Source organism: Zonotrichia albicollis, chromosome 10, assembly GCF_047830755.1.
Source record: "Zonotrichia albicollis isolate bZonAlb1 chromosome 10, bZonAlb1.hap1, whole genome shotgun sequence".
NCBI lineage: Eukaryota > Metazoa > Chordata > Aves > Passeriformes > Passerellidae > Zonotrichia > Zonotrichia albicollis.
The window spans coordinates 38,361,312-38,383,952 of NC_133828.1; the positions used below are offsets into that span (position 1 = coordinate 38,361,312).

The following is a 22,641-nucleotide window of genomic DNA, read 5'->3' on the forward strand; positions in this document are numbered from 1 at the left end:
GTTTTCAAGACAGCATCCAAAGACCAAAACTCGTTTTTGTGTCCCTGTGCCAGCCTCCTTTCCCTTTATTTGCCCTGGACCCATCCATTAGTTCACTTTTCTGTGTAATGTGAGGAGGAAAAAAGCCAATGAGGATCGTTCTGCTCAGATTTGGGATTACCTGGTACATCCTGGTCACCGTGACATCCTTGTAAGAGGTGCAGGTTGTGCTGCTTCCTGGGGCTGGGAATTCAACATCAGCCTCGTGCCCTCAGGAATGGAGTTGCATCCATTCTGCTGGGTGTATTTTTATTATTTTCTCGCCGTGTGTTTACCAGGTCAATGGCTTAAACATGATTAATGTTGCAACATGACATCGCTGCTGTTTGTGTCACAGACTTAGTGCGCACAGTGTCTTAGTGCTGACAGAGTTTGAAGTTTAAACATTAACAGAAAGTACAAACGTTTCTGTAAGGACACAGCTTCCCTTCCCTTCCACAAACACAGGCAAAATCACAGGCTAATCACACTCGTATCGGGAAGTTAAATATTAATTTCTGCAGGCAATAAATTCCCTGCGTACTCTGCATGTACCATCATATAAAGGAGTGTGTGGATCCCTGTGGAGCAGAACCCTCTGGATCACTCCCACCAAAATGGTTCTTTTTTACCAAGGCACGTGGATACTTCTCCTCCTGACGCTGTCTTTAATCCTGGCTGAAGGTGGAAAGATCCTGGTGGTACCTCAGGATGGAAGTCACTGGCTCAGCATGCGCCCGGTAGTGGAGAAACTGCAGCAAAAGGGACACGAGGTTGTTGTGCTTGTACCCTCCACCAGTCTGTACATGAAGTCAGAGGAGCGTCAGAATTACACAGTGCAAGCCTATCCAATCCCTTACACAGAGGAATACCTGGGGGAAATGCTCAAGGCCTTTGTTCATGCCCATTTTCTTGAACAGTCTGTTTGGAATGTTGTTCTGACCTCGTATCAAAGCACGATAGAAATCTCCTCGGTCTTCTTCACCAACTGTAAGAGCCTTCTGCAGAACGAGGAGCTGATGCAGTACCTGCAAGAGAGCAAATTCGACTTGATTTTCACAGATCCCATCCTGATGTGTGGGCCCCTGGTGGCTGAGTATCTTGGCCTTCCTTCCGTCTACTTCCTGCGGGGCTTTCCCTGTGGAATGGATGCTGCTGCTACCCAGTGCCCAAGCCCTCCTTCCTATGTCCCCAGGTTATTCTTGGATAATTCAGACAGCATGACCTTTTCCCAGCGGGTGAAGAACATGCTGGTCAATCTGCTGGAGCTCTTCTATTGTAAGCCCATTTATGATAATTTTGAAGAGCTTGCATATGAGGTTTTCAAAAAGAAAGTGACCGTGACAGAACTCCTGAGCCGTGGATCCTTCTGGCTGATGAGATATGATTTTGTCTTTGAGTTCCCGAGGCCAGTGATGCCAAACATGGCTTTTATTGGAGGGATCAACTGTGTTCAGCAGAAAAAACTGTCTCAGGTACAAAATTTTCTTTTGTTTTTATATGGAAAAATGCAAAGTGTAAATGTATCATGGAATGGCAGACTGGTTTGTGTTGAAAGGGACCTCAAAGATTATCTCATTCCATCCCACTGCCACCCTGGGCAAGGGATGTCACTCCCATCCTTACATCGAACACTGACTGACAACAGCTTGGTGTTCAAAGATTGAAGTCCTGCATGGTGTAGAAATAGTATTTCCTAATACCCAGCATTCAGATTATATCACATCCTGCCAGATCTCAAACCTTATCAGACTTAATTAGGACAATTTAAGTGACATGTAGCTTTTATGCAAATGAGAGTTGGTTTTGTTGACCTGAAGAACTTTGCTGTCCTCCTCTCCCAGCTGTCTCGTGCGCTGTCCATTTCTCCCCTCTCCTTTAATATTCATTGAAGGTTATAGGAATGAAGAGTTTGCCTATTTTCTACCTCAGCCATCGCCTAGATTGATTCCTTTCCATCTGCCTTTATTGTCAAGGTGTCAATATCTAACAAAAGAAATCCTCCTCCAGTTCCATCCTTTCCTTCTCTTCTAGATTATTGGATTAGGCTTTACGCTGTCCTGGGTATGGATATCTGCTGTAACTTTCCATTTGGGCTTTTGTGGATCAACCTTCCCGTGTTCATTTGGCAGCCTTATCTGAGGTTATGGCCTGTCTTCTGTGCATCTCCTTGCTCTGAGCTGTTTGAAAATTCCCATTAAATTAATCCATGCTCTAAATTACCAAGATGGGATCAGCATGGGTGATGGAGCAGCTGTTCCTTTTGGAGGGCAGGTTCTCATCCAAGTCCAAGATTTCCCACCATGCTTTGGAAGGAACCTGCAGAAACTGCATGGGGGAAAAAAATCCAGCAGGGTTTTCATGCCTAGAATACCCTGGAGAAGGAAATTGTTTCTTATATTCACCTGCTTATAGGCTTTAAGGAGAGTTTATCACCAGCATTAAACCCTAGCAATGTATAACCAAGAAGGACTTGGACACAGGGTTGAGGTCATGAGCTGCCCCAACACTTGTCATGAACTGACCCCTCAGTGGCCGTGAACAATTCCTGACTTTGTGCACTAGAGAGGTGTTGTTGGTCTTTGTTATCTGTGGTACAAGGGTGAAATGCTCTTTTGCAACTTCGTTTTATACCTTTTAGCATAAGGTGTTTTCTGAAATATCTATGGAGAGATGGGGAAAGATTTTCTGCTGGCTGCTTATCTTCTGAAAAAATGCAAGTTTGCATTAAGTGTAGCAGTTGGTTTGGGGGATCCCCGGGGAGTCCCTGGGGGCCCCCTAACCTGGATGTTTGCAGACAGGCAGGGAGACTCCACACGGCTTCTGAAGGTGCTCATTAGATGAGGGTTGAGTGGGGGTCCCCGCCCCGGGAGCAGCATGGTGTCTGATGGAGAAGGGGGAGAGAGGGAGGGCTGTGGTGGTTTGACCAGGAAGAAGTGGGAATTCTGGGAAGCTGTGGTCAAACCAATGAAGGTTTTGAGTTTGAGACTGGCACCTGGTGTAGCCAGTGGGGTTTGGACACACCTCCGAGAATACACAGGGGTTAAAAGCAGGGCCTCTGGCCTTGGGAGCCTCTCTTGGGACGTCGCGGCGAAGAGGTCAGATCACCCTCCCCTGTCCAGCCGCTGCTGCTGGGCGGGGGAGGGGCAGCCACGTGGTAGGCCCTGGGCCTGGACAGAGATGGGAGGTGAGGGGGCTTCGAGGATGGAAGGGTGGAAGATCCCAGGGAGTCAGCCCTCGGGCAGCCATTCCCCCCCCAGGAGAGAGAGAGAGAGAGAGAGAGAGAGCCGGCGACACCGAATGTGATAGCAGCCGGCCCAGGAGGAGAAGGGGGGAGGAAGAGTGCCCGGCCGGAGCGGCAGCATGTGGGCAGCGTGTGTGGGAGGCTGGGCCTAGGGAGAAAGGGGCCAGGAGAATTTGTCATCACGCCCAGAGTTTAATGGGGAGATTCAAAGTGGGTGCAGAATAAGACTTGGGTGTGTGGGATTACACCGACATCATACTTCATGGAAGGATCACAGTCTTGGAATAAACCGCCCATTTTCGAGGGGTGAGACTGAGCATACCATTTAAATAAAATGTAACTCCACTATTCACCCTTTTTCGTTAGAAAGAAAAGATAAAGGGAAATATGATCATTAAGAATTTAAAAAATGAAGAAGTAATGACACTGTTTCAGAGCATAAAAATAAATACAAATACAAGTGCGAATTATATTTTTAACAGTCTATTTGACTTGATGTTTGCTTTTGATGGTAGGCAGCAAAGATAAAATGAGCATTTAATTGTAACAAACTGGTTATATGGGTCCATATTGCAGATTTTAAATGAATTTAAAGCATGGGTGAGTGCTTAAAGGACTTCAGCCTTTGGCACTAAGCTCATATGAGAGTTTTGGGATTGGCCTTTTCAGCATGACGGGCCCAATGGTGTCTAACTTTTTCCAACAGGCTTTTCAGACCACGACAGCCTGCAGTTTCAGGCTGAGGCACCGACTTCTTCTCCCCTCTCAGGGACGGGGAATAGGCAGGTTTATGGCCTCAGATTCTCCTCCTTGGATCTGAGATTTACTGCTGCTTTAACCTTCCAACTGGTTGAACCCAGAAGACCCCTGGTTTTAGGTTGTTAAAAGGAAAACAAAAAGAAAAAAATAAATTTTGCTTCAGCTATACTCAGGGAGCATTCACCACAAAAACTGTCAAAATACTTTCCCAGACACCATTTAAAGTTATCAGTTGCTCTCAGAACCTACTAAGGACAGCATAAACCCAACAGCAATTTTGATTCAGCGGTCCAATACTCTCTGAATACTCACTTTTAAAGAAACAATCAAAAACTGCTTCTCCTTGGTTCTACCCTTGTGACCTGACAGGCCTCTGCTTTCTAAAACTGAAAACAGGACAGTTTGTAATATGAACACATATTTTAACTAGAAAAGCACAATTGTAAAAACTATTTCATGGGGATGGGAGGGAAATGGACAGAAGACAGGTTTTGGATCAGAATGATAAAAAGGTTGGAGGGTTTTAGGATAAAAGTTCTAGGTGACAAGGTCTTTTCAGCTAGAACAAGTGGGCAGGGATTGGGAATTGGGGAGGTTACGGGGAGCTGGGGACTCTGTGAAAGAAAAACCTTTTTGGGGTACCCTGCTCCTTTGAGTGGTTTGCTCCCAGTGAACTACCCAAAATAAGGAAAAAAGGGGTATGGATTGCAGAGAAGGATATTATCTTGCTCTTGGAATAACGGGGGAAGGAGATCATAAAGTAGAATTTTCAATTCAATGAAATATACAAGGCTGTAAAACTGGCATGACAAAGTTATTTTAACCTTGGGTTTTGGTTACTAAGCTTCTTCTCCAATTGTAGCTCCTGCCTTGTGGGATTTGGAAGGCGGAGGGTGGGAACTAGGAGTTGGAGGGGGGGGTTGGTTCATGAGAGGCAGGGAAGGGGTGGAACGTGGGGGAGAAAAAGCGGGAAGAAAGGGATTTTGGGGAGGAGAAAGAGGAGATGGTGCCGTGCTGCGTGGCTGGAGGTGGCGGCCCTGCTGGATCTCCGGGCCATGCAGCCACAGCACACACGGCGGTAGCTGTGTTGAGGCTTAGCCGTGTGGCTGCTGTGCCGGGCTCAGCAGGACGGAGTGGACTCCCGGCGGTTTGTTTAGGGCAAGGCGGGTTAGGGATGGAGTTAGGGGGAAGGAGCAGCGAGTGGAGGAGAGGGTAAGACTGCGGAAAGAGGTCACACAACTGACGAAAGCAGTTTTGGGGGTGCGGGGCTCGGGCAAAGCTGGAAACTACTTCTTGCTCGTCTGGTGGGCTTTGTTCCTTCTTTGGCCGCTGTTGTGGTCCAGGGTCGGGCTCGGTGATCGGCACCGCCCGCCGGCTCTGCGGGGCCCTCCCCTGCCGCCTCCGGGCGGCGGGCCCGGCTCTGCCGCCACCGCGGCGGCCGCCCGGGGAGCACTGACAGCTCCGAGGAGCCACACGGCGGCCACGTGGTGCGGGGGAGCCGGCAGCTGCCGGCGGCGATCTTAAAAGCCGCGATGCTGGGGTGGCGGCGCGGTGACTCGCGGAGCCTTTGTGCAGCGGTGCTGGGGCCGGGGCCGGGCCGCTCGGTTGGTGGTGGAGGGGCCGCCCGAGCCGCGACTGCGGCCCCGCACGGGCACGCCGCTGTGCCGGAGGCGGTGCTGAAGCGGTGTCCCCCGGAGTTCTGCGCTGTGCCGGCGGGGCCATGGAGGTCCATTTTCTTCTTATGGTTGTCTGTGGTCGAGCCGCGCGTTGGGAGCCATTGTTGCGGTTTGTTTAGGGGGATCCCCAGGGAGTTCCCCGGGGCCCCGTAAGCTGTAGGTTCGCTGGTAGCAGCAGGCAGGCAAGGAGACTCCACACGGCTTCTGAGGGTCCTCATTAGATGAGGGTTTATTGAGAGTCACATACCCGGGAGCAGGAAGGTTCCGGAGGGGGAAGGGGGAAGGAGGAGGGAGGGAGAGAGAGGGAGGGCCGGGGGAGAAGAGGGCCAAGAGAGGATCTGTGGTCTCCCCTGCACAGTTTAACAGGGAGATTCAAAGTGGGCACAGAATAAGACTTGGGCCAATGGAATTACAGATCCATGATACTTCGAATACACCACACATATTTGAGGGGTTAGCCGGGGCATACCATTTAACTAAAATGTAACACCAGAGACCTTGGCCATGGTGGGCTGGTGGCAGGAAGTGCTACAACGCCGGGGTCCTGCTGAGGGAAGAAGGTGGCATGGAACCAATCACCTCAGTGTGGTGTGTGTATGGGTGACACACTTTTCTTGACTCACACAATGCAACCTTTGAAGTCCCAACTTGCCTTGAACCCTCCCTAATCATTGATTGCTTTCTGTGACCTTGGTGCAAAGATCTGATGACCTGAAATGGGAGGAGACTCAGAAGGGCAGGGGTGGAGCATGGCTGCAAAGCTGGCAGAGCGCTCCTGGCCTCTCTGCTGCCAGGCTTCCACTCTGCACAGCTCACACCATGCTGGTGGCACTGCTTCTGCCCTTCCTGTGCCTCCTGAGCCCGGCTGCCACTGGGAGGCTGCTGGTGATCCCCATGGAGGGCAGCCACTGGCTCAGCATGAAAAAAGTGCTGATGGAGCTGAGCAAGAGAGGGCACCAAATCGTGGTCATCGCACCGGACAGCAAAATCCTGATCGATTCCTCAGATGTCTACGAACTGAAAACCTACCCAGTGATATTAACAAAGGAAGACATGGAAGAACAGTTACGCTTCTTCAATGCAAGACTTTTCAGCCAAGAGCCTTTCATGGTGAGGTTCTGGAAGCGTTTGGAAGATTACCGGAAGAGCGGAGCCCTTTTCCATGCTTTGTGCAAGTCGTTGTTGCACAACCAGGAGCTGTTGAAGTACATTGGAGAGGGTCACTTCGATGCCCTGCTCACGGATCCTGTGTCACCCTGTGGGCAGATCATTGCCCTGCACTTCTCCATCCCCAGTGTTTTCTTCCTGCGGATGGTTCCGTGTGCCTTGGAGGTTCGCGCGGCTCAGGGCCCGGACCCGCCGTCCTACGTCCCACGGGGGTTCTCAGAATACACCGACCACATGACCTTCTCCCAGAGGGTCAAGAACTTCCTGATTGCCCTTTCCGAGTCCTTCATCTGCAATATTGCCTATTCTCAGTTTGAGGAGCTGGCCTCAGAGTTCCTCCAAAAACCCATGACAATGACGGAGATTTTAAGTCACGGATCCATCTGGCTGAGGAGAATCGACTTTGTCTTTGAGTATCCCATGCCTGTCATGCCCAACATGGTTTTCATTGGAGGCATCCACTGTGGAGAGAAGAAGAAGCCCTTAGGTCAGTGGCTGGATGGGAGAGGTTGTGGCACTCACAGACCTGCATGGTCCAAGTGAGGCATTTCAAGGGATGTATCTTATCTCTGTCTGGGAGAGAGACTGTTTTCAAGAACCGGAGGTGTTGGCAGAAGGGCTGTGGCTTTAAGTTGCCAGAGGAAAGGATTAGACAGGATATTGGGAAGAAATTTTTCCCTGTGAGGATGGTGAGGCTCTGACACAAGTTGTACAGAGAAGCTGTGGCTGCCTCACCCTTGGATGTGTCCGTGTCCGAATTGGACAGGGCTTAGAGTGACCTGGAATAATGGGAGGTGTCCCTGGCCATGGCATGGGGTGGAACGGGATGGGCTTTAAGGTCCTTTTCAACACAAACCTACCTGGCTTTCTACAAAGACCAGCTCTCTCTTTCAAACTCTTGTTTTCTGTTGTGCATTTATTACAGGAATTTGGGAAATCCTGCCATGGTTGTATTGCAAAGGTTTAGTGATCTCCTGGCATGGATTTATTAGAGATGTTTGGGGCTATCTTTTGGACGGGTTTCTTGGAGGGGTTTGGTGATGTCTTTCTGCACTTGTTAGAAGGGTTTGGGGTTCTATTTTCATGGATATAGTAGGAGGGGTTGGGATCTCCTGGCATGAGTTTAATAAAGGATTTTGGAATCTCCAGTTATGGATTTATGACAGCGGTTTGGGGATCGCCTGTCATGGATTCATTAGAGGGGCTTAGGTATCTATTGTCATGAACTTATTAAAAGGATTTGGGATCTCCTTTCATAAATTTATTAGGGCAGTTTTGGCATCTCTGACTGGATTTATTAGAAGGATTGGACAAGTCCTGCAATGGATTTATTCGAGAGGCTTGGGGATCTCTTTTCATCTATTTATAAGAGGTAGTTTGGGATCTCCAGTCACGGATTTATTCCAGCCTTGGCTGGCGTGTTGTAGCAAGCATACATTACCCTAAGAATTCACTCCTGAGTATTCCCTAATCATTCCTGAGCCTGGCATGGGCCAGCCTGCAGCTGACAGAATCATCCAGCTTGGAAAAGACCTCCAGGATCACCCAGTCCCAGCCTCACACCAGCACTGCCATGGTCACCCCTAAGCCACAACCCCAAGTGCCACATCCAGGCTCCTCCAGGACACTTGAGAGATGGTGACTCTACCACCTCCCTGGGAAATTATTCCATTGCTTAACCATTCTTCCAGTGAATGTTTTTTCCCTAATACCCACTTTGAACCTCCTCTAGCAGAACTTGAGGCCATCTCCTCTCATGTTTCCCTTGGGACACAGCAAGACAGCTCAATCCCACTCTCGCTATGGTCCGGGAAACGTACCCTGAGCCTCCTTTTCTCCATAAACACCCCCAGTTCCCTCAGCTCAGAAGAGTTTTTAATCTCTTCCCCAGCTCTGTTACCCCTCCCTGGACAGGGCAGCCCCCAAATTTCTGTCTTTTCACCCAAATCCAGCCTTCCCACTCTCCCTTTGCTCAGGTGTCAGCAGGGAGCGACTTAGATCTTGTACTGCCTTGAACCCAGCAAATTCCAGAATTCCTGGCTGGGATAACCCGGGATAACCAGGCCATCAGGGTGAGGCTCAGACCAGTTCACAAACACTGAGGTACTGATTAACTTCAGCAGTCCTGGGATTGCCTTTGCACCGACACCTCATGCTGAAGGTTTGGATGGAAAATCCATCCTGCAGCAGGAGGGAGGGGAGGGCAGGACATTTCCCTGCCAGCCCTCTCCTAATCCCGCTTCAGCAAACACCTGGGTGCCATCACAAAATACAGAAATTAGTGTTTCATTGGGAGAACATTGTGTTTTCTAAACTGGTCAGCTTCCCAATGCCCAGTTCTGAGTGTGCATTAGAAAATTCTGACCATATTTAGTATTTGTTACTGTGATGTTTTTCCTTTGTTTTTCATAATAGAAGATTCAGAGAGTGTTTTAGTCTCTTACCTCAGAGATTCTCTCCCCCTACTCTGACACTAAAAAATTTGGTTTTCTGGAAAGCCATCCTGACATAAAACTGCTCTCTGCTACCTTCCCAGTAGAAATAATGAAAGACATGGGTAAAAGAGGAAAAACAAATAAACAGTGCTGGTATGTGGAAAACAATATGCAGTTAATTGTGTTGCATTGACCGTGGCATGAAGGGAGAGGAGAGAACTTGTGTGCCTGAGGCATGGAGGCTGCATGGCTCTGAATATCCAGGGGTGCAATATTTTTAATTTTGCCATCAGTGGCAATGCTGTGAGGCCGGGGAAATCACGTCCGTGCTGAAGCTGCTCCTTTGCTGAGTCAGGTCTGAAACCTGAGCCTCCAGAGGTTGCTAAAACTCATTTAGTGCTGGTTTGAATCCTGGTGGAGAGGAGTTTTCAGCCAGCCAGGGGTCACCTGCCAGTCTGGGAAACAACTCTGTAAAGTGAGAGCTTGGTCTGTACAGAGAGAGGCCAGCCCCTGTCAGCACCTCTTAGTGGTGTCCCTGTCACTGAGGAGATTCCTGCCAGCTCAGAAGAGCCCTGAGCCTTGTCCTGAGGGTCTCCTGCTCCATCCGTGGAGGAATCACCAGAGGATCTGTGTCTCCAGCTTGGAGAGGCTCTTTTTCATTTGTTCCTGTGGGCTTGGGGGTCGCTCACACCAGTGTTGCTCCCTGGGTCCTGGCGAAGGTGGGACACAAGGCACAACAAAGGTGAGGAGTCCTGAGGGATCCCTGTAGCACGTTTAGGAGCTCATGGAACATTGAGGAACTCCAATGACTCAGCATTGAAGAGGTCACCAAATCTTGGCTTTCCATGTAAGGAGGGAAAAGGCAAAATAAACTACCCACAATGCAAAGCAGTGAATCATTAACAACAGGACAATCAAAGAGCAGCGCTCAACAACTCCTGCCATCAGTTGCTTTCCAAAGCATCTTGAGGCTACAGCCTGCAGGAGAAATCTCTTGCACGGCCGCTACTCCAACCACAGCAACATGGCTTTGAGAGTTTGCTGTTCCTGGATTTCCATCCTCCTCCTCCTCCTGCCTGGCCTCTCGGATGGAGGGAAGCTCCTGGTGGTGCCCATGGTGGGAAGCCACTGGCTGAGCATGCAGGAAGTGGTGGAGAAGCTGAGTGAGAAAGGACACGAGGTGGTGGTGCTGGTTCCTGAGGTGAGCTGGCAGATGGAGACCACGCAGGCCTACAAGGTGGTCACGTACCCGGTGAGCCAGAGCCTGGAAGAGCTGGATAACTCCTTCCAGGAATGCCTCACTGTGCACCTGACACCAAAGCCGTTCCCCCTCAATGCCCTGGCCATGTACAACGCCTCAGTGCATACTTACAGCACTTTCTTTGGGCAGTGCAAGGACCTGTTCCACAGCCAGGAGACCCTGAGGTTCCTCAACCAAAGCAGATTTGATGCCGTCCTGACCGATCCTATCTTCATGTGTGGGGCCATCCTCGCGCACCATCTTTCCCTTCCCTTTGTCTTCTTCATGAGGGGATTTGGTTGCAACCTGCACTTTTCAGCCCCACAGAGCCCAAGCCCTCTGTCCTACGTCCCGAGACTCTTCAGCTTCAACTCGGACCAGATGACTTTTTTCCAGAGGGTGGAAAATGCCCTGATTTCCCTCCTGGAGCTTGATTACTGCAATGTTTACTATGAAGAAGCGCTTAAGCTTTCCTCTGAAGTTCTTCAGAGAGATGTGTCCCTGATGGACCTGGTGAATTCCGCTGCCGTTTGGATCCTGAGGTTTGACTTTGTGTTTGAGTACGTCAGGCCAGTGATGCCCAACATGGTGTTTGTGGGGGGGATCAACTGTGCGAAGAAGAAACCACTGCCTAAGGTAACGTTCCTTTGTCTAAAATTGTACATGTCCCAATGAAAAGACATTCTGTTTTTTCAGCGAGTTTATCGCTAGTGTTTGTTGTTTTTTTAAGTTCTGGCAGTTATTTAATTCATAGAGGTTTGTGTAATTGTTTCCATAGGCTGAAATGAAACAACCTTGATAGGGACTTACTTATGTTGGTGAGGGTTTTGCGACCAACCAAACAAAAGGGGATTTCTTCAGCCAGATGGAAATTACTGTCCTCAGTGAATGTGTCTTAACCACCAACGAGATCCAGTTTTGATTTCATTTGAATGGCATCTGACATCTATTTCTGTTATCTTATCAAAAATCCAAGAGTCATATTTTTCTTTTAACTCCAGCCTCAGCAGTATCAGTTCATTCACTTTAGTTGTATTTTCATGGCAAATCATTTCCAAACTGGCTGTCTGTGTTAGGTTACTCCTGTTTGTGGGGGTGAAATAAAAATGTCACGTTGAAATGGCAAGCAATAATCTTACAGTCATGGATTGGATGAAAGACTCATGAATGCAGTAGTCAGGTAAGTTTCCATACCTTAATATTTGCTTTTGCTAGAATTGTTCTGCAGGGTCTTAAAGCTAATCGGGAACTCAAAATATATTGTGATAGTCAGCATGGAATCTCTAAAATGTTAACAGTGGACATTTCTTTCCCGGCACAAAGTAGGACACAAATCTCTTTCCCAGGAAATTGCTCCCTCACTTTTGAATTGTTTTCATGGAATATCTCTGCACAATGTCTGTGAACTGGAGGGGTGTGATTTTTCTTTCCTCTTTTATATTTCTTTGATGGTCTTTGACAGGCTGATGGAGAGCCCTCTAAACTTGATAAACAAGGCAAAGGATAATAATACTTACTAGGATATTAGGAAAAAGTAATTGTAAGGCATTATATCTGGTTAGGCTGACAAGAGTGACAGCAGTTTGAGATTTAAGGGGGAAATTCTTGCTGGTTTCACAATAGAAGTCTTTACTTTTATATCCTGAAGGTCTCAGATGTGCAAAGAGTTCATCACTTTGCTACAAGGGTAGAGACATCCTGCCCTCATTTTATCCCTGCCAGCTCCTGTCTTCACATTCCTGTTAGGTAAAAAACAAAATTTCCACACCTGGAAAAATCTTCTGTAATTATCCTTTTAGTCTCTTTTCGAGCTACATTATCTACAGACTGCAGAGGAATTTCTCCTATTTCCCTTTGAATAGTGCCCAGCAGGTGAGTGTAAACCAAAGTAAAGTGAGTCACAGGGAGTAGTGGAATCTGCCTGTTCACACACAGTATTAAAGCCCTGGGTTGTTTATTGCTGCTCAGAAACATAATCCTATGAGAAGAATGAATAGTTCCTCAAAGTCTATTGAACCCATTGCTCAACAGGTAAGAAAAGAAAAAGGACTACTGGGAGAGGGAGAGAGAAGCAGCGATTCAAATTGCAAATTCTTCCTCAGACAAGGAATCCACAGGCCTTTTTCATACACCACTTCCATCGTTTTCCTCAGGCAGGGCAATGGGGCACGGTGGTCTCATTCCAGGTAAGAGCTCCTCTCTGCTGGATCTGAATGTGATCCCATGGAGGAGCTGCTCTGAACGGAAGGAGCTCAGGCTTGTGCAGAGCTGGCCCTACTTACCTTATCCAGCTGGGAATCCAATCCTAAATTGTGTAAGGATCATCACAGAGCTTGTGGGAGAACATGAGACCTTAGGGCTGGGCCTGGGGGACCACAGACTGCCTTTACATCTTGTGTAAGCTGCCGCAGGCTGATTTCCTCTTGGCCTGCACTTTGCGTGGGGATATGTCTCAGCAGCAATTAAACCTTCATTAACAGGCAGAGAAATCCCAAGTTTCCAACTCCTCAAGTGTCTGGAAGTTTAACACAAGGCTTGCAGCAATCAGGGCCAATATCTTGGCTCTAAGAAGTACCTGAAGGCTGGCATGGTGACTTTGCAAATCAACTCAAACTGTGAGCCCTGAGACACTCTGGTGACAATCTCGTCATTAGCCAAAGTTGGTGCAAAGCTGCTTTTCTGGCCAGCTCAGAAAAACAAAGGTACTATGATTTGATATGTTTGGACGATTTGATTAAACCAAATCGTAGGAATTTAAGCTACAGCCACTTCTCAAAGGTCTCTCTTTTTAGTTTTTTTTTTCACCTAAACCTCCCAGTACTTATTTAAACAACTGGTCAACTGAAAACATTAAATTAACCCCAGGTTTAAGTAGGTATCTAGTCAAGTAAGGACAATGTGTAGCTGAATAAACACCTTTTTCTCACTGGCACAGGGCTTTAGAGCACAGATCCTGCTTTAAAACCCTCTCCATTTTCCCAAGGTTGCTATTAATGGCTTCAGAAACAACTGCCCTGGAAATGATCTGTGTTCTATGATTTGCTTCTTGCTCTCACAAAAACTTCTATTCCTTTCCGACTTATATATTTGCTTGTATGGGTTGTTTTTCCTCTAAAGCTAGTGTATCTGCACAGTGTTCAAAAAAAAAAAAAGCAAAAAACCTGAGGGAGAATCAGGCAGGTTCCTGTCATCAGTCACCAACCTGCATTTCCCAGATGCTGCTTAGCACCAGAAAAAGGGATCTGGGTTCAGTTACACAAGGACTCCTCCCTGGATAAGCCTGATCCATCATCCAGGAACCAGGGGAATCAAATTGCATAGAATCACAGGCTGCTTTGGGTTGGAATGAATTTTAAAGCTCTTCCCATTCCGCTCCCTGCCATGGGCAGGGACACCTTCCCCTAGCCCAGCTCGCTCCAAGCCCTGTCCAGCCTGGCCTTGGACACTGCCAGGGATGCACAGCTTCTCTGGGCATCATCCCCACACTCACTGGGTTGAGCAACCTTTTCCTGCTTCCAGGACCCAGAGCCTGAGAGGGTCAGCAATCTCACCTCATAGCTGGGAAGCAAATCCAGTGAGTGAACCCAACACTTCCAGGATAAAACCTACACTTTTGCTGTAGTTTTAGTGCTGCTGAGGTTTCTGTTTGCTGCTGTCTTTCCTTAGTGCCGCTGAGGAAATAATCCACACATCGCAGCCAGTCCCACTCACAGGTGAACGTATGAGAAAGTTTTAGCTCCTCTTGGAGCTAAAGCAATGGCAGGGTGAGGGGCCCAAAGCCTGCAGAGCTGCTCCGTCACTCCCTGCCAGCTCCAAGAGGCTCCTTGGTATAACCCACGCAAGGTTTATCCCTTCTGAGAGGAAAACAAACCTGCAGCCCTGGCTCACCCAAGCCTTGATGCTCTTTGCTATTGCAATGGGGAAGGCTTTCCTCCAAGCAGGCACCTGACTATCTCACATTTGGCATCCTCAGTTCCTCGATTGCACATAAAACGGGAGCTGGAAACAAGCACTGCACCCTTCAGAGCTGAGAGAGGTCCAGGTGCCCTTTGCTACTCATCATGCAAAAACAAGCACAAACTTATCTCTTCCATATCAGAAAAATGAGCCTGGCTGTTTATTTTCTCAATAGCAATTACCTATCTTAACTCTGACCTCAGCTGATCATGTGGTAATCTAAGAAGTTCATTCTTTCTTTCTTTGTCCTGCCTTTATCTCTAATTTCTCTTGCCCTTCCTCTTGCTGCCTCACTTTTCCCACAGTTTTTGCTCTGATGGTGTGGTGCAAAAAGTAGGGAGACTGTGGAGTCCATAAGGAAGTGTAGCCATCCTGTCAAGAGACATTTTCTGTTATAGTCAAGGGAAAGGAACTTGTATTGGCTGTTTTCAACCAACTGCTGTTGCCATTGAAAATCCCATTGAGTCCAGAGTAGAAACCACACCAAGCAGCAACTTCCAAGTTAATTTGGTCAGTTCTTGTCACAGCAGTTGCAATGAAGTCTTTGCATCCAGATTTCCTATATTGAATGACAATTCTTTGTTAATTCCTTCAGTGTCCTGCTTTCAATCTCTGCCATCTCCCACCTCTCTTGCACTGGGCCTCTCTAGAAATTGGTTTTCCATGTCTAAGGGTGGTTCCTCCATGTGAAGAGTGACAGAGTGGAGCTACTCAGGGCAGTCAGAGCACCCTTTGGGTGTCATGAGACAAATGGCTTTGCCTCAGGCTGTAAGGATTTGCTTCTCCTGACTGAGGATGCTGGGAATCCTAGCAGGATTCATAAAAAGAATGGGAAAATGTTGTGCTGATGGCAGCTTCTCATCACAAGGACTCCTTCGTTTTTTGGACCAACCTTCCCATGTTCATTTGGCAGCCTTGTCTGAGGTTATGGCCTGTCTTCTGTGCATCTCCTTGCTCTGAGCTGTTTGAAAATGCCCATGAAGTTAATCTATGCTGTAAACTACCAAGATGGGATAAGCATGGGTGATGGAGCTGCTGTTCTTTTTGGAGGGCAGGTTCTCAGCAAAGTCCAAGATTTCTCACCAGGCTTGTGAAGGAACCTGCAGAAATTGCATGGGGAAAAAAAATCCAACATGATTTTGAAGCCCAGATTGCCCTGGAGAAGGAAATTGTTTCCTATATTCACCTGCTCATAGGCTTTAAGGAGCGTTTATCGCCAATGTTAAACCCCAGGAATTTATAACCAAGAAGGACCTGGACACAGGGTTGGGATCATGAACAGGACTCTCACTGGCTGTGAATGATTCCTGACTTTGTGCACTAGAGAGGTGTTGTTGGTCTTTGTTATCTGGGGTACAAGGGTGAAATGCTCTTTTGCAACTTTGTTTTCTACCTGATAGGATAAGGGGTTTGCTGAAAGTTGTATGGATAGATGACGAAAGACTTAGTGCTGGCTGCTTATCTTTCAAAAAAATGCAAGTTTGAATTATGGAAAATTATTTTTTCTTAGGGATGCCAACTGCTATAGACTACTAAAAAAAAAAAGGGAAAACCCAAACTCCAGGTACTGGTTCACTAATTTCTCATGTTATGTTTCACTGTACTACTGGCATCAGTTTCATTAGGCAAGAACATGCTTTTAAAAATTCTTAAATACCTTAGTCTGACAACTCTGTCAGCCTTCAGTGGCAGCAGTGGAAAGGAGTCATTTCATGGCTCTCTTGATAGGCAAAGGCCTCCCATGTGGGCTCAGCAGTGTTTCTGTCCAGCCACTCTTTGGGTGCATTTTTTCATGGATTTTCCCTGCATTTTGCCATCAGACCTTGGGCGTGGTGGTATGGTAGCAAGATGCGCCACAAAGCCGGGGTCCTGTTGAGGGAAGAAGGTGGCATGGAGGCAATATCCTCAGCTTGGGGTGTGTGAAAGTGACACACCTTTCTTGACTCACACAAAGCCAACTTTGAAGTCCCAACCTGCCTTGAACCCTTCCTAATCATTGATTGCTTTCCATGACCTTGGTGCAAAGGTCAGATGACACAAAATGGGAGGAGACTCAAAAGGGCTGAGGTGGAGCACGGCTACAAAAGCTGTCAGAGCACTCCTGGCCTCTCTGCTGCCAGGCTTCCACTCTGCACAGCTCACACCATGCTGGTGGCACTGCTTCTGCCCTTCCTGTGCCTCCTGAGCCCGGCTGCCGCTGGGAGGCTGCTGGTGATCCCCATGGAGGGCAGCCACTGGCTCAGCATGAAAAAAGTGCTGATGGAGCTGAGCAAGAGAGGGCACCAAATCGTGGTCATCGCACCGGACAGCAAAATCCTGATCGATTCGTCGGATGTCTACGAACTGAAAACCTACTCTGTGCCATTGATGAAGGAGGATGTGGAAGAACACGTTCGCACCTTCATTCAAAAATCTTTCAGCCAAGAGCATTTCCTGGTGAGATTCTGGAGGCTTTTGCTGGAGTACAGGCAGAGCGGAACCCTTTTTCATGCTTCATGTAAGTCCTTGCTGCAGAACCAGGAGCTGTTGAAGTACATTGGAGAGGGTCACTTCGATGCCCTGCTCACGGATCCTGTGTCACCCTGTGGGCAGATCATTGCCCTGCACTTCTCCATCCCCAGTGTTTTCTTCCTGCGGATGGTTCCGTGTGCCTTGGAGGTTCGCGCGGCTCAGGGCCCGGACCCGCCGTCCTACGTCCCACGGGGGTTCTCAGAATACACCGACCACATGACCTTCTCCCAGAGGGTCAAGAACTTCCTGATTGCCCTTTCCGAGTCCTTCATCTGCAATATTGCCTATTCTCAGTTTGAGGAGCTGGCCTCAGAGTTCCTCCAAAAACCCATGACAATGACGGAGATTTTAAGTCACGGATCCATCTGGCTGAGGAGAATCGACTTTGTCTTTGAGTATCCCATGCCTGTCATGCCCAACATGGTTTTCATTGGAGGCATCCACTGTGGAGAGAAGAAGAAGCCCTTATCTCAGGTCAGTGGCTGGCAACCTGGAAGGGGTTGTGGCACTCACAGACCTGCATGGTCCAAGTGAGGCATTTGAGGGGATGTATCTTATCTCTCTCTTGGAGGGAGACTATTTCCAAGAGCCGGAGGTGTTGGCACAAGGGCAGTGGCTTTAAGTTGCCAGAGGAAAGGATTAGACAGGATATTGGGAAGAAATTTTTCCCTGTGAGGATGGTGAGGCTCTGACACAAGTTGTCCAGAGAAGCTGTGGCTGCCTCACCCCTGGATGTGTCCGTGTCCGAATTGGACAGGGCTTGGAGCAACCTGGGATAATGGGAGGTGTCCCTGGCCATGGCACGGGGTGGAACGGGATGGGCTTTAAGGTCCTTTTCAACACAAACCTACCTGGCTTTCTACAAAGACCAGCTCTCTCTTTCAAACTCTTGTTTTCTGTTGTGCATTTATTACAGGAATTTGGGAAATCCTGCCATGGTTGTATTGCAAAGGTTTAGCGATCTCCTGGCACGGATGTATTAGAGATGTTTGGGGCTGTCTTTTGGACGGGTTTCTTAGAGGGGTTTGGTGATGTCTTTCTGCACTTGTTAGAAGGGTTTGGGGTTCTATTTTCATGGATATAGTAGGAGGGGTTGGGATCTCCTAGCATGAGTTTAATAAAGGATTTTGGAATCTCCAGTCATGGATTTATGACAGAGGTTTGGGGATCGTCTGTCATGGATTCATTAGAGGGGCTTAGGTATCTATTGTCATGAACTTATTAAAAGGATTTGGGATCTCCTTTCATAAATTTATTAGGGCAGTTTTGGCATCTCTGACTGGATTTATTAGAAGGATTGGACAAGTCCTGCAATGGATTTATTCGAGCGTCTTTGGGACCTCTTTTCATCTATTTATAAGAGGTAGTTTGGGATCTCCAGTCACGGATTTATTCCAGCCTTGGCCGGCGTGTTGTAGCTACCCTAAGAATTGCCTCCTGAGTATTCCCTAATCATTCCTGAGCCTGGCATGGGCCAGCCTGCAGCTGACAGAATCATCCAGCTTGGAAAAGACCTCCAGGATCACCCAGTCCCAGCCTCATGCCAGCATTGCCATGGTCATCCCTAAGCCACGACCTCAAGTGCCACATGCAGGCTCCTCCAGGACACTTGAGAGATGGCGACTCCACCACCTCCCTGGTCAAATTATTCCATTGCTTAACCATTCTTCCAGTGAGTGTTTTCTTTCCTATCACTCACTCTGAATCTCCTCTAGCACAACTTGTGGCCATCTCCTCTCATGTTTTCCTTGGGACACAGCAAGACAGCTTGATCCCACTCTCGCTCCTGTCAGGGAAACGTAGAGCCTGACAAGGTCCTCCCTGAGCCTACTTTTCTCCAGTAGCACCCCCAGTTCCCTCAGCTCAGAAGAGTTTTTAATCTCTTCCCCAGCTCTCTTACCCCTCCCTGGACAGGGCTGCCCCCAAATTTGTCTTTTCACCCAAATCCAGCCTTCCCACTCTCCCTTTGCTCAGGTGTCAGCAGGGAGCGACTTTGATCTTGTACTGCCTTGAACCCAGCAAATTCCAGAATTCCTGGCTGGGATAACCAGGCCATCTGGGTGAGCCTCTGACCAGTTCACAAACACTGAGGTACTGATTAACTTCAGCAGTCCTGGGATTGCCTTTGCACCGACACCTCATGCTGAAGGTTTGGATGGAAAATCCATCCTGCAGCAGGAGGGAGGGGAGGGCAGGACATTTCCCTGCCAGCCCTCTCCTAATCCCGCTTCAGCAAACACCTGGGTGCCATCACAAAATACAGAAATTAACGTTTCTTTGGGAGAACATTGTGTTTTCTAAACTGGTCAGCTTCCCAATGCCCAGTTCTGAGTGTGCATTAGAAAATTCTGACCATATTTAGTATTTGTTACTGTGATGTTTTTCCTTTGTTTTTCATAATAGAAGATTCAGAGAGTGTTTTAGTCTCTTACCTCAGAGATTCTCTCCCCCTACTCTGACACTAAAAAATTTGGTTTTCTGGAAAGCCATCCTGACATAAAACTGCTCTCTGCCACCTTCCCAGTAGAAATAATGAAAGACATGGGTAAAAGAGGAAAAACAAATAAACAGTGCTGGTATGTGGAAAACAATATGCAGTTAATTGTGGTGCATTGACCGTGGCATGAAGGGAGAGGAGAGAACTTGTGTGCCTGAGGCATGGAGGCTGCATGGCTCTGAATATCCAGGGGTGCAATATTTTTAATTTTGCCATCAGTGGCACCGCAGTGAGGCCGGGGAAATCACGTCCGTGCTGAAGCTGCTCCTTTGCTGAGTCAGGTCTGAAACCTGAGCCTCCAGAGGTTGCTAAAACTCATTTAGCGCTGGTTTGAATCCTGGTGGGGAGGAGTTTTCAGCCAGCCAGGGGCCACCTGCCAGGCTGGGAAACAACTCTGTAAAGTGAGAGCTTGGTCTGTACAGAGAGAGGCCAGCCCCTGTCAGCACCTCTTAGTGGTGTCCCTGGCACGGAGGAGATTCCTGCCAGCTCAGAAGAGCCCTGAGCCTTGTCCTGAGGGTCTCCTGCTCCATCCGTGGAGGAATCACTTGAGGATCTTTGTCTCCAGCTTGGAGAGGCTCTTTTTCATTTGTTCCTGTGGGCTTGGGGGTCGCTCACACCAGTGTTGCTCCCTGGGTCCTGGCCAAAGTGGAACACGAGACAGAGACAGGATGAGAAGTCCTGAGAGATCCCAGTAGCATGTTTAGGAGCTCATGGAACATTGAGGAATTCCAGTGACTCAGCATTGAAGAGGTCACCAAATCATGGCTTTCCAAGTAAGGAGGGAAAAGGCAAAATAAACTACCCAGAATGCAAAGCAGTGAATGATTAACAACGGGAACATCAATAGGGCAGAGTGCAACAAATTCACTCATCAGTTGCTTTCCAAAGCATCTTGAGGCTACAGCCTGCAGGAGAAAACTCTTGCATGGCCCCTACTGCGATCACAGCAACATGGCTTTGAGACTTTGCTGTGCCTGGATTTCCATGTTCCTCCTCCTCCTGCCTGGCGTCTTGGACGGAGGGAAGCTCCTGGTGGTGCCCATGGTGGGAAGCCACTGGCTGAGCATGCAGGAAGTGGTGGAGAAGCTGAGTGAGAAAGGACACGAGGTGGTGGTGCTGGTTCCTGAGGTGAGCTGGCAGATGGAGACCACGCAGGCCTACAAGGTGGTCACGTACCCGGTGAGCCAGAGCCTGGAAGAGCTGGATAACTCCTTCCGGGAATACCTCGCCGTGCACTTGACACCGAAGCCGTTCCCCCTCAATGCCCTGGCCATGTACAGCGCCTCGGTGCATGCTACTGGCATTCTTTTTGGGCAGTGCAAGGACCTGTTCCACAGCCAGGAGACCCTGAGGTTCCTCAACCAAAGCGGCTTTGATGCCGTCCTGACGGATCCTATCCTCATGTGTGGGGCCATCCTGGCTCACCATCTTTCTCTTCCCTTTGTCTTCTTCATGAGGGGATTTGGTTGCAACCTGCACTTTTCAGCCCCACAGAGCCCAAGCCCTCTGTCCTACATCCCGAGACTCTTCAGCTTCAACTCGGACCACATGACTTTTTTCCAGAGGGTGGAAAATGCCCTGATTTCCCTCCTAGAGCTTGATTACTGCAACGGTTTCTATGCAGAAGCGCTTAAGCTTTCCTCAGAAGTTCTTCAGAGAGATGTGTCCCTGATGGACCTGGTGAACTCCGCTGCCATTTGGATCCTGAGGTTTGACTTTGTGTTTGAGTACGTCAGGCCAGTGATGCCCAACATGGTCTTTGTGGGGGGGATCAACTGTGAGAAGAAGAAACCACTGCCTAAGGTAATGTTCCTTTGCCTAAAATTGTACATTTCCCAATGAAAAGTCATTCTGTCGTTCCAGCAATTTTATCTGTACTGTTTGTATTTTTAAATTTTCTGGCAATTATTTAATTCATGCAGGTTTGGGTAGTTTTTTCCCATACGCTCCAACGAAACAACCTTGATGGCGACTTATTTGAATTCATGAGGGTTTTGTAACAAAGCAAAGCGAAAGGGGATTTCATCAGCCAAACTGAAATTTCTGTCCACATTGAATGTGTCTTTACCTCAATCTAGTTTTGATTTCATTTTAATAGCATCTGATATCTATTTCTTTTATCTGATCAAAATCCCAAAAGTCATCTTGTGTTTTTAACTCCAGTCTCAGCAGCATCAGTTGATTCACTTGGGTTGTATTTTCATGACAAATCATTTCCAAACTGTCTGTGTTAGGTTACTCCTGTTTGTTTGTGTGCAATATAAATGTCATGTTAAAAAGGCAAGGAATAATCTTACAGTCTTGGATTGTGTGAAAAACACTTGAATGCAGAACTAAGATAAGTTCTCATATTTTGACATCTGCTTTTGCCAGAATTGTTCTGGAGGGTCTTAAAGCTAATCGAGAAATCTAAATACATTGTGATAGTCAACAATCTTTAAAATGTTAATACTGGACATTTCTATCCAGGCTCAAAGCAGGACACAAATCACTTTCCTAGGAAATTGCTCCCTCACTTCTGAATTCTGGTAGTGCAATATCTCTGCACAATATCTGTGAGCTATTATGGCTCAGGAGAGTTGGTCTAGTTTGAGATTTAAGAAGCAAATTCTTGCTGGTTCCACAATTCAAGTTTTTACTTTTTTATCCTAGAATTCTCAGAGCCATAAAGAGTTCATAACTTTGCTACAAGGGTAGACACATCCTGCCCTCATTTAATCCCTGCCAGTACCTGTCTTCAGACTTCTGTTAGGAGAAAATCACGTTCCATACATAGAAAAATCATGTATTGGCTTTTTTCAGCCAACTGCTATTACCACTGAAAGTCCAGTTGAGTCCAGACTAAAAAGTACACCAAGCAGCAATTTCCAAGTTAATTTGGTCAGCTCTTGTCACAGCAGTTGCAATGAAGTCTCTGCATCCAGATTTCCTGCATTGAATGACAATTCTTTGTAAATCCCTTCAGTGTCCTGCTTTCAATCTGTGCCATCTCCCATCTCGCCTGTGCTGCGCCTCTCCAGAAATTGGTTTTCCATGCCTAAGGGTGGTTCCTCCATGTGAAGAGTGACAGAGTGGAGCTACTCAGAGTAGTTGCAGCACCCTTTGGGTGTCATGAGACAAATGGCTTTGCCTCGGGC

At 47.9% G+C, this 22,641-nt stretch overlaps 2 protein-coding genes and 2 pseudogenes across 4 annotated transcripts in view; all 4 read left to right on the plus strand.

Annotated features, from left to right (window-relative positions):
• LOC102063269 (UDP-glucuronosyltransferase 1A1) overlaps window positions 1–22,641 on the plus strand; it is a 91,016-nt gene that overhangs the window by 3,137 nt on the left and 65,238 nt on the right. Inside the window, exon 2 of one of the 3 annotated variants that reach the window (XM_074548863.1) lies at window positions 543–1,493. The exons of 1 other annotated variant lie outside the window; for it this stretch is intronic. In XM_074548863.1, the coding sequence (XP_074404964.1) occupies window positions 543–1,493 (951 nt within the window). Of the gene's footprint in view, window positions 1–542; window positions 1,494–10,183; window positions 11,176–22,641 lie in introns of those variants that run through there. One more of the 3 variants, XM_074548868.1, reaches the window with a different exon arrangement.
• Window positions 6,111–7,588, plus strand: LOC141730489 (UDP-glucuronosyltransferase 1A1 pseudogene; annotated as a pseudogene).
• LOC141730486 (UDP-glucuronosyltransferase 1A1 pseudogene) lies at window positions 11,255–17,548 on the plus strand (annotated as a pseudogene).
• Window positions 20,454–21,361, plus strand: LOC141730488 (UDP-glucuronosyltransferase 1A6-like). Its single transcript, XM_074548882.1, has one exon. It carries the CDS (start codon window positions 20,456–20,458, stop codon window positions 21,344–21,346), a length of 891 nt encoding a protein of 296 aa, XP_074404983.1. The 5' UTR covers window positions 20,454–20,455; the 3' UTR covers window positions 21,347–21,361.

Excerpts from the sequence above, each read along its gene's own strand:
- LOC141730488 (XM_074548882.1), top strand. The coding sequence starts at position 20,456 with ATGGCTTTGAGACTTTGCTGTGCCTGGATTTCCATGTTCCTCCTCCTC.